This window comes from Chlamydotis macqueenii, chromosome Z, assembly GCF_036417535.1.
Source record: "Chlamydotis macqueenii isolate bChlMac1 chromosome Z, bChlMac1.mat, whole genome shotgun sequence".
NCBI lineage: Eukaryota > Metazoa > Chordata > Aves > Otidiformes > Otididae > Chlamydotis > Chlamydotis macqueenii.
The window spans coordinates 58,887,077-58,900,711 of NC_141593.1; the positions used below are offsets into that span (position 1 = coordinate 58,887,077).

The 13,635-nt window shown below is 34.5% G+C and overlaps 1 protein-coding gene across 4 annotated transcripts in view; it reads left to right on the plus strand.

Annotated features, from left to right (window-relative positions):
* Positions 1-13,635, plus strand: part of FER (FER tyrosine kinase) — a 180,661-nt gene that overhangs the window by 39,083 nt on the left and 127,943 nt on the right. For all 4 annotated transcript variants that reach the window (XM_086770908.1, XM_086770909.1, XM_086770911.1 and 1 more), the window contains exons 6-8: positions 6,063-6,246; positions 9,019-9,156; positions 10,075-10,194. In XM_086770908.1, the coding sequence (XP_086627034.1) occupies positions 6,063-6,246; positions 9,019-9,156; positions 10,075-10,194 (442 nt within the window). The remainder of the gene's footprint in view (positions 1-6,062; positions 6,247-9,018; positions 9,157-10,074; positions 10,195-13,635) is intronic.

The following is a 13,635-nucleotide window of genomic DNA, read 5'->3' on the forward strand; positions in this document are numbered from 1 at the left end:
GAGTTTTGGAATTCCTCACAACATCTTTCTGTAATTAACCAATCCAAAATGTTTCTGTTTGAACTTTTGATTTTGAGGGGAAAATTTTGTATTTCATTTTAGTCAAACTTGAGATTTTCACTGTATGCTGTTTCTCTTTGAAAAAATACATCTTAGAGAAAATGGTTTTGTCTTTGGGGCGTTTACTTGCCAATAAGATTTGGCTGAAGAGCTGTAATTAAAGCAATTTAACTACAACAGTAAATGTTAGCCTCAGTCATTGGTTTAACCTATGCTATCATGAAGCTGGATTTGAAATCTGAGAAGCTAAGCTTGTAACAAGTCTTGACTTGGGTCTTAGATGTTACACTACAGGTAACCTTAAGGAGGTGGATCTTTGTCCTGTGCAAATTAGTGGGTCCTTTACACTGTGTTCCGCAGAGGCAGAATTTTGCTGTTTCAATAAGATGTCAAAATCTATAATGCAAATTTGAAGACCTTACAAGTGTTAAATTTTATTGAAAACAGTGATAACTAAATGTAGTGAATATATAAGGGAGTAGGAGCCTTGACTTAGAATTTTTGACCAACCAGAAAAGTTGTAAGGGGGTAAAAACCTGAGCTCTTCAGTATAATTATTTATCTTAAATCTAAAATATGTATGAAAATGTTCTATATTTGCAGTATTTTTTTTTTCTGAAAGCCAGTTTATTTAAGGCCTTTGCACTTCACATTGATGTTTTTTTTTTTAAAAAAAAAAAAAAGAACATTGTGAGCTGAAGTTTTTCTCAGTTGGTCTTGGTTGTCTTGTCCCGTTTGTGTTCTTCCATTCTAGGTGAGTATTAGGCTACAAGAGACTAATACTTATGATTGTAAGATCTTTGGAATAGCAAATCAGCCTTTTTAATAGAAAATAGCCCCAAACATTTTTTTTTCCTGGATGGCTTTGTTGTACTGTATGTAGTAAAATCTTAAAAGAGTTTTTACTAGAAATTGAAATACTTGACTGTCTAGAGTGTTGTAAAAAGAATGCCAACCATTTCTTTGCAAATGTCAAACTTTCATAATTGAATTTTGCAAGCTTCATAATACTGTTTCTGGTGTGACACATTGTATGTCAGTTTCTATAAACATTAAACAGTTTTGTCAACAACTGATGTCAGTAAAATTATAATTAGATCTATTTATTAAATTCATTATACAGATAAAGAAAATTGGATGTTTTTGTCTGTGCTGGTTGACATGTAGAACAACTATGTACTCTGCCTCAGTGCATTTTGCTGCTTTATAAAATAAATTACAATATGGAAATAATAATGTATCTGTTTCTTGTATTAATTATAGGTCCAAAGGCTGTTTTTAAAAATTGAGTGTATGCGATAGTTTGATTTATTTTGCAGTTAGTTCAGATGTTCTGCTGAGGAATAATGTATGGAATTTAGTCCTCAAGGCAGGTAGGAAAATGAGATAGTTAGCCATTAATGAGGTTTCTGAAAGAGAAACCTCATTTGTATTGATAAGTATTGATAAGTCTCTAGTTATGTGGTTGTGATTACTTTTGGTGTAAATTTTCAACTTAATTTAACTGTTGAAAGCTGTTTGTTGTGCTTCATAGGTCAGAAGACTGTACTGATGGTACATGGTATAATTTGACATATACTGATCTTTGATGAGCTGAAAGCTGGTACGGGATGTATTTTAAAGACGTGTGGACAAGTTGTAGATTTTAAGCCCTTAAACTATGACATATGGAGAAAATTTTGGATTATGTAATCTAGGGCATGCTTGAGTAACAGTAGCCAAACATACAATAAACCCAAGAAATAATCCAGCATTCCTCCCTTTGCTACCACGTTGTCTCCCTCTTTATGTTTCCCTGGCCAATGTAGCTCCCAAGGGAATAGGCCAGGGAAAGCAAAACTTGGTGCTTCCATCTCTGACTTCCAGCTGCCTTGTCCTATCCTCTTTCATCCAGTCCCTGTACTGTAACTCGACTCGAGCTGTTCCCCTCCAAAGCTTCTTCAGTCACCTTTCATTATTTCCCCATGTCCATGTGCCTCTCATTCTCCAGAAAGACCTTACAGTGTATATGTCGTGCTTTGCAGATGCAGGTTGACACTGTAGCCCACTGTATTTAGAAGCTAAGTGTGTAACTTCAGTTTATTCTGGAATTAGTTGAGGTGTTCTGCTGAGGAGTAGTGTGTGTAGAGAAGGGATTTAGTCCTCAAGGCAGATGTGAAAGTGGGATTGTATACCATCCCATTATATTGGTACACTGATGTCAGACATGCACATTTGGTGGTATCTGACTTCTGAGATGTTATTCTGGACATGATGTGTTGTTTTTTTTTCCTCCAAATGATCTATAATTAATTTTAAATAAATAATGCAATATTTTTATGTTTTGGGGAAATAAAAAAATTAGTCTTGCCATGAAACATGAGTTTTGATTGTTTGCCAAAGACAGAACCTTGTACCTCTGGCAAAAGTTCTAGAGAGAGTTGAGATTGTTGTCTCGCCAAAACAGTTTTACAGAAATCTTTAAAGCTGGTTGTTTCAGTCGTACCTAAATGAAAAATACTTATCTGGTGACAGCTCTGGAGATGTGTTTTGTCTTTGTTTGCAGAGTAACTTTGTTCATTTTGCTAAACTATGGTGTAAGAAATCTGTTCCTTCCACATACGATATTAGATCAACAGTTGGGTTTTTTCAATTAAATGACAGACATAATATCCTTGAAAAGCAATTTTTATTACTCTGTATTTAAAATGTGATCGACAGTGGTGAGGTAGCAAATGTCTAGAGAGCCATGTGAGAGGACGAACTGATAGACAGCTGTCTCAACTTCGTGTTTATTTGTTACCTAATTTGTTACCTAGGGAGTTCCTAAGTCAGAAGTGCAGTCTTTCTTAGTTCTTAGTATCTCTTCAGGACTTTTTTTTGTGTGTGTGTGTGTGTGTACGCATGTCCATTCAGTATTAAACCCCACAAGTTTTTTTTTGCTTACAATAATGTTGACCAAGAGATTGCATAGGTTAGCTACATACTAATTGAAGAAGTCCTGTTAAGGTACCTTAACTAAGTACCTACTATTTCCGTATGATGCCCTACAGTTGTTACATTGAAAGAGGCTGGGATGGTCTGGTAACTGTCCCTCCTCTCACGTGTTGCTACTTAGCCTCCTAGTGCTTCAGGAGTCCTTGTTTTAGTCATTCTTTCTGGATTCCTTGTGTTCCCTGCCTTTGGTTGGATGTTTGATGGCCTTTTTCATTTCGAATATTTCCTCCTTTGAGGTGAAAAAACTTCATACTGTTTTGTGTGGGCTTAATCAGTGGCATAATAATTAACCCTACCTAGTCCTTTGCTACATAACATCTTGTCAGATGGCTGCTGAACACTAAGTTAACGTTTCCATTGATCTTTTTGTACTGACCCCAAGATCTCATTCCTGACTGTGTTCAGAAAGCTTTCAACAGATTACTAAGCTTGAAGAGTTTGTTTTTTTTTTTCCCCCATGTGCATCTCTTTAAATATTCACACTATAATTTAGCATTTTGTAATTTAATCAGTACATCTGAAGGTTTTTTGAATTCTTCACAGTTTGGTTCCCCTATTTGCTTCCTTCAGACGGCATCTTTATCATTGTCTATCACCTCATATATCAGGACCCAACTGATATTCCTAGGGCACTCCATTGAGTGCCTATTTCCTCCTGTAAAAACTAATAATAATAATATTTCAGCTAAAACTTTCTCAAATTCCTTTAAAGTTCCAGAGGTAAACAGTGTCCAGTCCTCATAATTTCTTCTTCTTTCATTTGTTTTCTAACCTCATCTTCTGACACCTCAAAAGAGAGAAACGCGTTGATTCTTTCCTAAAGAAACATTTAAACCTGAAAATTTCTGAAGGTCTTTCATAGTGAACACAGGTGCAAAAAAATTTCTTTTTTTTTTTTTCCTACCAGCTTCTTTTATTTAGTGAGTGTCCTTTACATTTTCTGACAAGCTTGCTGACTTCAGTGCATATGAAAGAGGATTTGTTACTGTTTTACAAGTTTTTCCCTCAACTTTTTTTTTCTTTTACATGCTTTAATGTATTTCGTATTTTAATTTATTGGAGTTCATAATCCTTCATATATTCCCTGTATGACTCAGGTCAAGCCTCTGTTCTGACGCTTAGCTATGAATGCTTCCTTTTCCTTTTTTTTTCTCAACTACTTTGCAATATGTGGTAGAAATGCTAAAGTACTATCTTTATTATTACTTGAATTATTTTAAGATTGTAAGAAATGTAGCAGTCTGAATGAGATTAGTATAGTTAGTGTGTGTTCATCTGTGCAGATAATTGTGAATTGCACTTGATAATTGCAGAGACAGGATTAATTTAAAATGCCTTTGGTTCCTGAAAAAGTAATGAGACAATTTAGAAATATTGAGAAGATAACAAAGATATGAGTAAGAGGTTATGTGTCTCAGTAAGGAATCACATCAAAATAATCGCACATCCTTTTATGACAAAGGCAATGCATGATCAAGTTGAAAATATTCTAGTAGAAGCGCAAAACTTTGCATAAAGCTGCTTGAGAATGGTGGTTAATGAGGTCCTGTCAGAATAATGTATCCTGTGGGACATAGCAGGATATATGTTGAGATTAGGTTTGGGTGGTCTTTCAGTGTTTTGTTACTTTATTTCAGAGTTTGTTTATTAAATTCCCAGCCATTCCTGTTACTTGAAGGGATTGCAAGTGCACTGGAGGGCAGCTGTAAAGTTAAAATTAATTTGATAAAATGAGAGATGAGTATCAAAAAATAGTGTTACTTGGTAGGATCAGATGCCAAAGCAAAAGCAATCAGTAGTGGCATGTTTGTATGGTATTCAAAAAAGACACACTTTTTTTTTTTCTTTTCTTTTTTTTTTTTTTTTTTTAATGAGCTAGAAGTGTCTGGAATTTAAAGTTATTCTTTGGCTTTGGGCCTTGACTGAAGTTGCACTTGTGTAAGATTGTGAACCAGTCAACTGCAAAAAGACAACAGGACTTGCAAGGGAAGACCTGTAAGTCTGTTAGTATGAAATTTAGAAGACTGGGCAGAGGAGGAGAGTATGTAATCTAATATACAAAAGATAGGTTGCAGAGGATGGTAGAATCAATTTTTCATACCTATGGCAGATATGATATAAGTAAGGGTCTAAATTAAAGCCATAAAGATTTACATTGGAGAGTGAAGAGACAGGGAGATGGGAGAATGCTTTCAGCTGGCATAGCACTACACCTGAATGATACTAGGAAGTTGCAAAGTTATCCATCATGGGAGATCTTAGGAGAATCGTAAAAACATCTGCCACATAGTTGTACAATTACTGGGGCAAAGAATAGAATAGGTGACCTCTTATAAATCTCAGATTCAGCACTGAACAGGTCTTGTCAGCATGAACTTGAGGACTTCTAGTCTCCAGTAGTGTAGAGCTGAGATTGCAGAGCCAGTGTCCTGATCAGGATACTGACAGCGATAAGGAAATGTGAAGCTGCCCATTTTGCACAGGAGTAATCGTGTGAGAATTCAGCTACTCATGTAGACTGCACCATTGCGTTACTGGGATGATATGTAGCAATAGAATTTTTGCTCATAATAAATGACATTTTTTAATAAATCATGAATCTGATCTAGTAGGACATCGTTTACTTTCTTCATTAAAAATGTTTATATGCTCTGAGGCAAATAAAATACTGACTTTGTGGTAGTCATGTGTATGAGTTTTGTTCTTTATTCCTCGCAGTTACATTATTTTTATACCTGTGTAGATGGTGGGTTTTCATATAGTTTTAGATAAAGAATCTCATATTCCACTCAAAGAAAATATAGCAGTTTTTTCTTTCTTAGTTTTTTAATTGGAAAACCAAGACATTTGGTCTTAAAAATGCCTTGAAAACAGTCAGATTTTACCTTCTTCAGAGAAGTACTTTGGAAAGACTACTGTAGAAAAAGGTGCAAACTTATATTATATCTACCGCATTTGTGTCATTTACAAGTTTGTATAATTTTAAATCACCAAGTGCATTTTTCTTTTTTTTTGTTTTCTCTTAGGAAAGGAGACTGAGAAAGCCAAAGATCGGTGTGATAAAGCCACTATGAAGCTTCATATGTTGCATAATCAGTATGTGTTGGCACTGAAAGGAGCACAGTTACATCAGCACCAGTATTATGATACTACACTTCCTCTGTTACTTGATTCACTACAGAAGATGCAAGAAGAAATGATTAAAGCCCTGTAAGATGTATTTTAATATATTTTTAACTTGCAGAATTTTATATGTGTAGTAATTAATTAATTTATAGGATTACTTGAAAATAATTAACTGTGATTAGTCAATTGTATATCAAGGGATAACAAAATAAAGATGTTTTAATCTTTCAGTTGACAATAATTGTGCTTGGAGAAGTCTATCCAAATAATGCAGACGGTAGTTTTGAGTGGTTACTTAAACATTCTAGCAAGACACTGTCTTCTTATAGAACTTTAAAATCTTACTGATTAACTGTTCTTGCTTTGTCTATGAGCTGCTATACTACAGCAAGTTTGAACAGACAGTGAGGACTTTAAGCCCTCTTTTCTGGTTTGTAACCACCATGCTGCCTCTTTGTCTTTCCTGAAGAATGAGAGTTGGCTAGGGAGTCTGTTCTGTAGGTCTTTTTTTCTGAGATGTTATTTAAATAACTTAGCCTAAAACAAAGGGCAGTTACTTTTTTTTTTTTTTGTAGGTATTGTTCATTTAGATCTGAGGCACTCTCGTTTAACTTGTTTTCTTACTTTCTCTGAAATTTACATTTGTTTTTACTTCAACACACAGGAAGTGAAGGAGAGTTGGGTATTTCGTGCTTTATATGTTTACGTGGTGCAGACATCATTAACTGCCCTGTGCAGTATCATATTAATTAGTTTGATTTTTGTGCAGGTATTGAAATGAAGTAGACTTTTGTAGTAGTCTCTGTAGAGTCCTTTTAATCTAAATTTTGTACATAAAATCACAGCAAAAGGCTGTTGTAGTTTAGCCCCACTCAGGAGCTAACATACCACACAGTTGCTCACTCACTCCTCCTCTCACTGCCCCCACAGTGGGATGAAGAGGAGAATCAGGAACGAAAGAATGGCAAAACTCATGGGTTGGGATAAAAGCAGCTTAACAGAACAGCAGAGAAAGAGAAAACAGAGATGGAAAACAAAAACAATAACAAAATATACTTAAGCACGTAATTTACAGTACAGTGGATCACAATGGATCCTGATGGCCGGCTTACTCTCAAGCAGCAAAACATTTCCTTCAGCACAGTCCCCATTTTATATACTGAGCATGATGTCGCAGGGTATGGAACAGCCCTTTGGCCAGTTTGGGGAAACTGTGCCAGCTGCTGGCTAATTAGTAACCTATCCCAGCTGTGTCCCCCAGCCATAGGGTCCACTAGATCCAGTTCCTCTCCCAGCTCAGGTGAAAATTAACTCTATCCTAGCTGGAACTAGGACAAAGCTACAATTAAATTTATGGGCTCTAATGAAGGTGATTTTTCAGAATTGTAAGATATGATAATTCACTGAAGAGTTTTATGATGGAACAAGAACCCATGGAACCCGTTCACCTGTGCTATATCTGGAGTAAAAATCTGTAAAAAATATTTTTGTCACTACACAGACATTTTTAGTGACATCTGAATGTACTGTAAAACTACTTCTTTCTAGTGTCTTTAGTGTACAGAAAGTGGTGGTGATTTCCGGTGTAGAGCTCGATGTGGCCATCTGTGTGAAACACACATTTTGCAGATGAGTAAATTCAGTAAACTCGAGTAAGTGCAGATTAATATTGCTAATGATTGGGGTGGTTTTTTTTCAATTGTTTGTTTGGTTTTTTTTGTAATTGACATAGATTCCCTTTCTTTTTGACATGACATTGCTGTAGTTGACATTCACTTGTCTTTTTATCACACTCAGAACTGTTTTCTGAAACCTTGTCACACATGTTGTTTACAGGCAAGGCAAGATTTAATACCTTCTCTTATCTATTTTCTTCTCAGAAGAAGTATTGAAAAAATCCAATCACATAATTTTTTCTATGTAGTAACCGTAACTTGAGATCTTATCCAGGAAAAAACCTAATGGTACTTTTTTCTTTGCATAGTCCTCTTGGCTGGCCAAAATTAATCAGTATTTTAAGAAAAGTCACCATACTTCAGAGCCTGGCAAGCTAGAATGTTTGTCAAAGATAAAAATGAAGTGGGAAATGATTATGAGGGTTCATTTATGGAAAGCTAAAAGTTAAAGCGCATAGGAGAGTGTTCTGAGGATGTCTCAACTGGATAATACTAAGAGCAGTGGCATAGTATCACCTATTTGTTTACCGTTCCCTATTAACTATTTTTACCACTCTTGGAAGCTGATAAAGACGAGGCTGGGTGCCTTATACATTTTTACAGGAACTCTTTGCTTGGTATTGTTTCTTCTTCTAAATATATGCTAACTTGTGATTTATGCTTATTTTTGTCTGAATGACCAAATCATAAAGTAAGTACTTGAAAGAAGATGGTTGAAATTATAAATAAAACCAATTTTTAAGGAAACACATACTATTTTATGGCTTATTTTGCCTTATGCTAGAATATATTTGTTTTGTCAGTCAGAACATGGAAAGCTTTAGGGTGGGCTATAACAAGCGTGATAAGTCCTTTGTGAAGATGAGTGTCATCAATGAGCTGTATACGTTCCTTTTCCTTATAGTTTCTACAGTTTTCAGTTTAGCTACCCTGTATGTGGAGGCACTGAAGTCAATACAAGGAGCATGGTCTTAGGGACTTTTCACTTATAGCCAATCTGTAAAGGAAAGGCCACAGTTGATCTGTTATTTCTTTGAGTAATATATTGTCTTATTTTTTCCCTTTTTAGCCAGTTGCTACAAGAGTTTATAGAAACAGCAAATTGAAAGTTTGAAGCATCTTCAATGCCATCTATGCCTTCAGTGCCATATTATACACTAGAATTTTTTTTCCTCTCTAGAAAAGGAATCTTGGATGAATATAGCCAGATCACCAGTCTTGTAACAGAAGAGATTGTGAATGTCCATAAAGAGATCCAGACCTCAGTTGAACAGATAGATCCTAACTCTGAGTATAATGACTTCATAGATACTCACAGGTATACATTTTCGTCTTGGTGTGTATATTTATGTTTCTTCTTGAGAAAACCCTGCATTAAAGTGCAACAGTGCTTTAAGTGATTAGAGTTGAATTTGTTTCTTTTTGGTTCTTCTTTCGTTGTTATTTGTAAAGCTTTATCCTATTTTGAAAGTTGTCCTGCTTGTACGTACAGAAAACTGGCTGAAAGGCAGGTTTGTAACCTGACTGTTTCTTTAACCATCCACATCTTTTACTGGCTCTAGAAAAATAAAATTCCAGTGGGCGTTATTACATGTGAAGAGCCATCACTTTGGTACTGCCAGCAGACTATATATGGCAGTCCAGATTCAGTGTGGGCTGATTTACTGTGTATTTGGATGCAGCTTGCATTCAGGGCTAAACTACTTTTCTCTGCTTTATTTCTCTTATTGTCTAAAGTCTAGTTGAAAGTGAATTCTGAGTAGCTCTGTGTACTCTGCAGTTATCAAAGGTTGAGCTGAAACTTTGCATGCAGATAATGCAAGAAAGTTTTTTACTTTAAAAATAAACCGTATTTGCCATTTATTGAATGGTTACTCTGTATTAGTATATGCAGAAATAGTCCTAAGTCGTCTTGTGTTATGTTTTTTGTTGTTACATGCAAATTTATGATTATCACATGCAGGTTTATAGCAGGATCAGCTAAGATCCATTCACATTGTTCTACTATCTTGCTTCAAAGAATTGTATGCTATTTTGTTACCTGATATGATTTTAAGACTTTTCATTATTCAAAGGAAAAGAAATATGTATCCAATTACTACCTTTTCTTTTATTTCATATATAATTTTAACTGCATGCTAGTTGTTAAAATAATTCAAAACATAATTATTAGCTTTATGATCTACTCAAAAATACATGTTAAGTTTGAAAAGATAATGCTTATTTACAAAATCAGGTCATCAGAAGTCATTGAACAAGAAATAGAGTTTGATACTTCTTTACTAGAAGAAAATGAAAACCTTCAAGCTAATGAGATCATGTGGAATAATCTAACAGCAGAAAGTTTACAAGTCACGTAAGTCTTTCTTTACAAACCTTTCATCCTTTGGAAATGCTGTTATATGTTATATCTAGTCTCACTCAGGTCATCACATAGCTGTGTCCTCGCTTTTAAGGTCCAGTTTCTAAAAATAATATTTCCATGCAATAAAGTCCTTCCGATGGTGGTTTTATTGTTCCTTTGCACAAAATAGTCCTCCCCAGTCCCCCTGAAAACTTGCCAGTGCTTTCAATATGTTCTTCTCCTTGTCGATTAATTTATACAATGCCTCAAATCCGTCATGAATTCTCCTTGGGAACATACTGATTGGTTATCCTCAAAGTGTTTCCGCATTCAGTACTCTACAAAAATACTGAAATCTTTTGATGAAACTACTGAGTACAGTGATGTAGTCAGTGATTTAAATTGCTACACAGAAAATTTTCATGAATATATTAATTTCACTTGTTTTCTAAGTATTTGCTTTTGTTTTCCAAAAGAAATTATTATTAATTATTATAGCCTTTAAAATACAATAACTTTCTAACATAGATGTAGCTGTTGTATTGCACTTCATGCAGCGTTTAGCTGTTCAGGGTGATGAATTACCTCTCTATGTATTTTGTTAATATATTACGTAGTTAAATATTTTCATTACTTTTGCCAACTTCACCTTCAATATTTTGTTACTGGAAAGCAAAAATCCTGCTGAGGTTTTTATGTTCTTATTATTTATCAGCCTCAACTTTTGACATAAACTAGTCTGATGCAGTCACTGCGAAAGTGCAACTATTAATTGTGCATTTGATTTTTTAATATTGATCATAACAATTGTGTGGTATTGATTATACTAGCACTCCCAGTAAAAAAGTTTAACTGTATTAGGTCACACCAAAGATTGACCTAACCAACTTTATTTTCCCTTAACATTAGCCAGCAGGGAAAAGTCTAGGGAGGAGAACAAGAACAAGATGGTTGTGCAATGCTGGTTCTTCAGAATGATCTCTAAGCCTCTCATAATTTTCGGCTTAGAAGTGTTTTGAGACAGAGGTAGTATTGGTTTATAATAGCCTTAGAGGAGTTTATAGTAGCCTTAAAGGTATTTTTCTTTTGTGAATTTTTCAGTGAGTTTCAGTATGGAAAACTATCTGTTGCCCACAGAATTTTTGGTCAAGGAATTCCAGAGATTAACTTTGTTATGTGAACCTGCTACTTCTTAGTTTCTTTTTATGACTCCTATGCTCTTGTTTTGGAAGATGATAGGAACAGTCTACTCGTTTCCACTCATGATATTGTAAACTTCTGTCATATTCCTACTCCATGATATCTTTTTCAGAGCCTTCTTTAGCTTTGATATGTCCTTTCACAAAACTTACTCATAGCCTTTATCAAGCTTGTCATCTTTATTTGAATGTTTTTAAGGTTGCTGTATTGTGTTTGAGGTGAATGACCAGAATTGCGCAGGTAGTCCAGGTGGATAGTTTAGAAAGAGGCATAATGAGATTTTCTGTATTCTTGTTCTGCTTTGTTTTTAACAAATCCTAGAGAATAATTCTTTTTAATTTTCTGACCACTGCAGTGTATCAAGCCAATCTTCTCATGGAATCATCTGTTGTAATTCAAAGATCTCATTTCTGAGTAACAGTCAGTTTAGAGCCATTCACTGCATAAATAAAGCTTTGAATTTTTTTTCCCTTGTATATTGGATTTTTTTGCCACCTGCATATTTGCTTATTTCAATATGTGTTGAAATTAATGTTCTAAATGACAGTGCAGTTATTGAGTATCATAATATCTAGAATAATCCTTTTGTATTCCTCACATTCAGCCCCTTCTCCTTACCTCAAGTAACATTGCACAGTTAACATTCTTTGTCATTTTTAAACTGTGCTTTTATTTAGATTATTACAAACATATTAAGCAGTGCGGAGTTATGTGAAGCTCCACTAGCTCCTGGCACTGTAAAAACTGTTTATTTTTATCCTCTTTGTCCTTTTTTAAAATTACGTTTTAGTGTAGGTGAGAACCCTTCTTTTTAGAACTGCTTTGTTTTCTCTAACTGCCTTTGCTTATATAGCTTGTTAACTGCATTATAGGTATTCTTGCTTTAAAGCCACTACAGCCAAAAAACCACGTAGATACTTGCATCAGCTTACTGTGTTTTACTAGAAATTCACAAGTAAGATAAGATGATCCACAGATGATGGGAAAAAAAAATCTATTCTGCATGTGCTGAAATGGTAGAAATTTGACTGTTGATCTTTAATATGGAGATCATGGCCTTAGATCTTTGAAATACTATGTTATTATGTTTCTGCAGAGGAGCACTACCTTCAGTATCTACCAAATATAATAAATCCAGTACACATAGTGGATTTATTTCACAGGCTTTTAATAGATTTACATATGTATATTGATTCAAAATAAATAATTTTGTGTTGAATCAGTTTTTTCCTTGACTACATGAGGGGAAAAATGACAGCTTTACGTTACTGTTTAAAGGTTCTCATAAAATAAATTTTAAGAAAACATGATGAGAAAACTGTCTCACTTTTAGTTGTTAAGGTAGGTTTATATTTATGAATAAAGTTTTGATAGAGGGAGGTAGTTAAAAGTCGATATTGACTAGCTAACCTTGCTAAGTAATGAGAGAGACATGATGTCCCCTGATAAATATTGATGACTGTCACTGACTAATATTGAGATATTCTGAAAAGTGTAACAGAATGAAAGTTTATGCTTCGAAGATGTGTGCATTAAAAACTGAGAGGAGGCAACCATAATGAAGTAAGTGCTGATAAGTGGGCATATGAATTAATATCCAAATTAATTTTTAAAATCTTCTGAAATACAAGTTCTGTAAGCACAAGCATTTATTTTTATTGGTATTTGAGGCAGAATGGTGCTAATGACTAAAGAATTATGAAAGGTAGCTTTCCAGGTAGCCAGAACCTAGTTTGAAGATGACTGCTTTGTAGATAGATATTTTTTTTTTTTTTTTTTCTTTGGCCTCACTTTATGTGTTCTCATGCCATTGAGACCTAACAGATTTTGATGTCTTGTCTAGTCCGGATTGTGTGGTTGTTAAAGCTAATAAGGATTATAGTGACTAACTGGTTACTAATGAAAAACCTTTTGTGAACTGATCTTATCCAGGAAGCAAATACAAAGCCACAAGAAACTTGGTACAAGGCAGATGCAGAGATGTTAGTTCTAGCCAGTTTGAATGAAGTTATTGTCCAGAACAAAAAATAGAGGAGACAAGTTGGTTTAGTTGTGTATATGTTTGCTTTGTTTTGTTTTCTCTAAGATACATACAACTGTCCTAAAGTATCTCAGAAGTTTTAGGGAGAACTACATCAACTTTCTATTTCAATCTGATGCTATAATATAAAACCTGATATTTTTGGAATGTTAAGATATTTTAATATATTATTTCTGCATGTATACATTTGTACCTTCCAGTGATGAAAAATC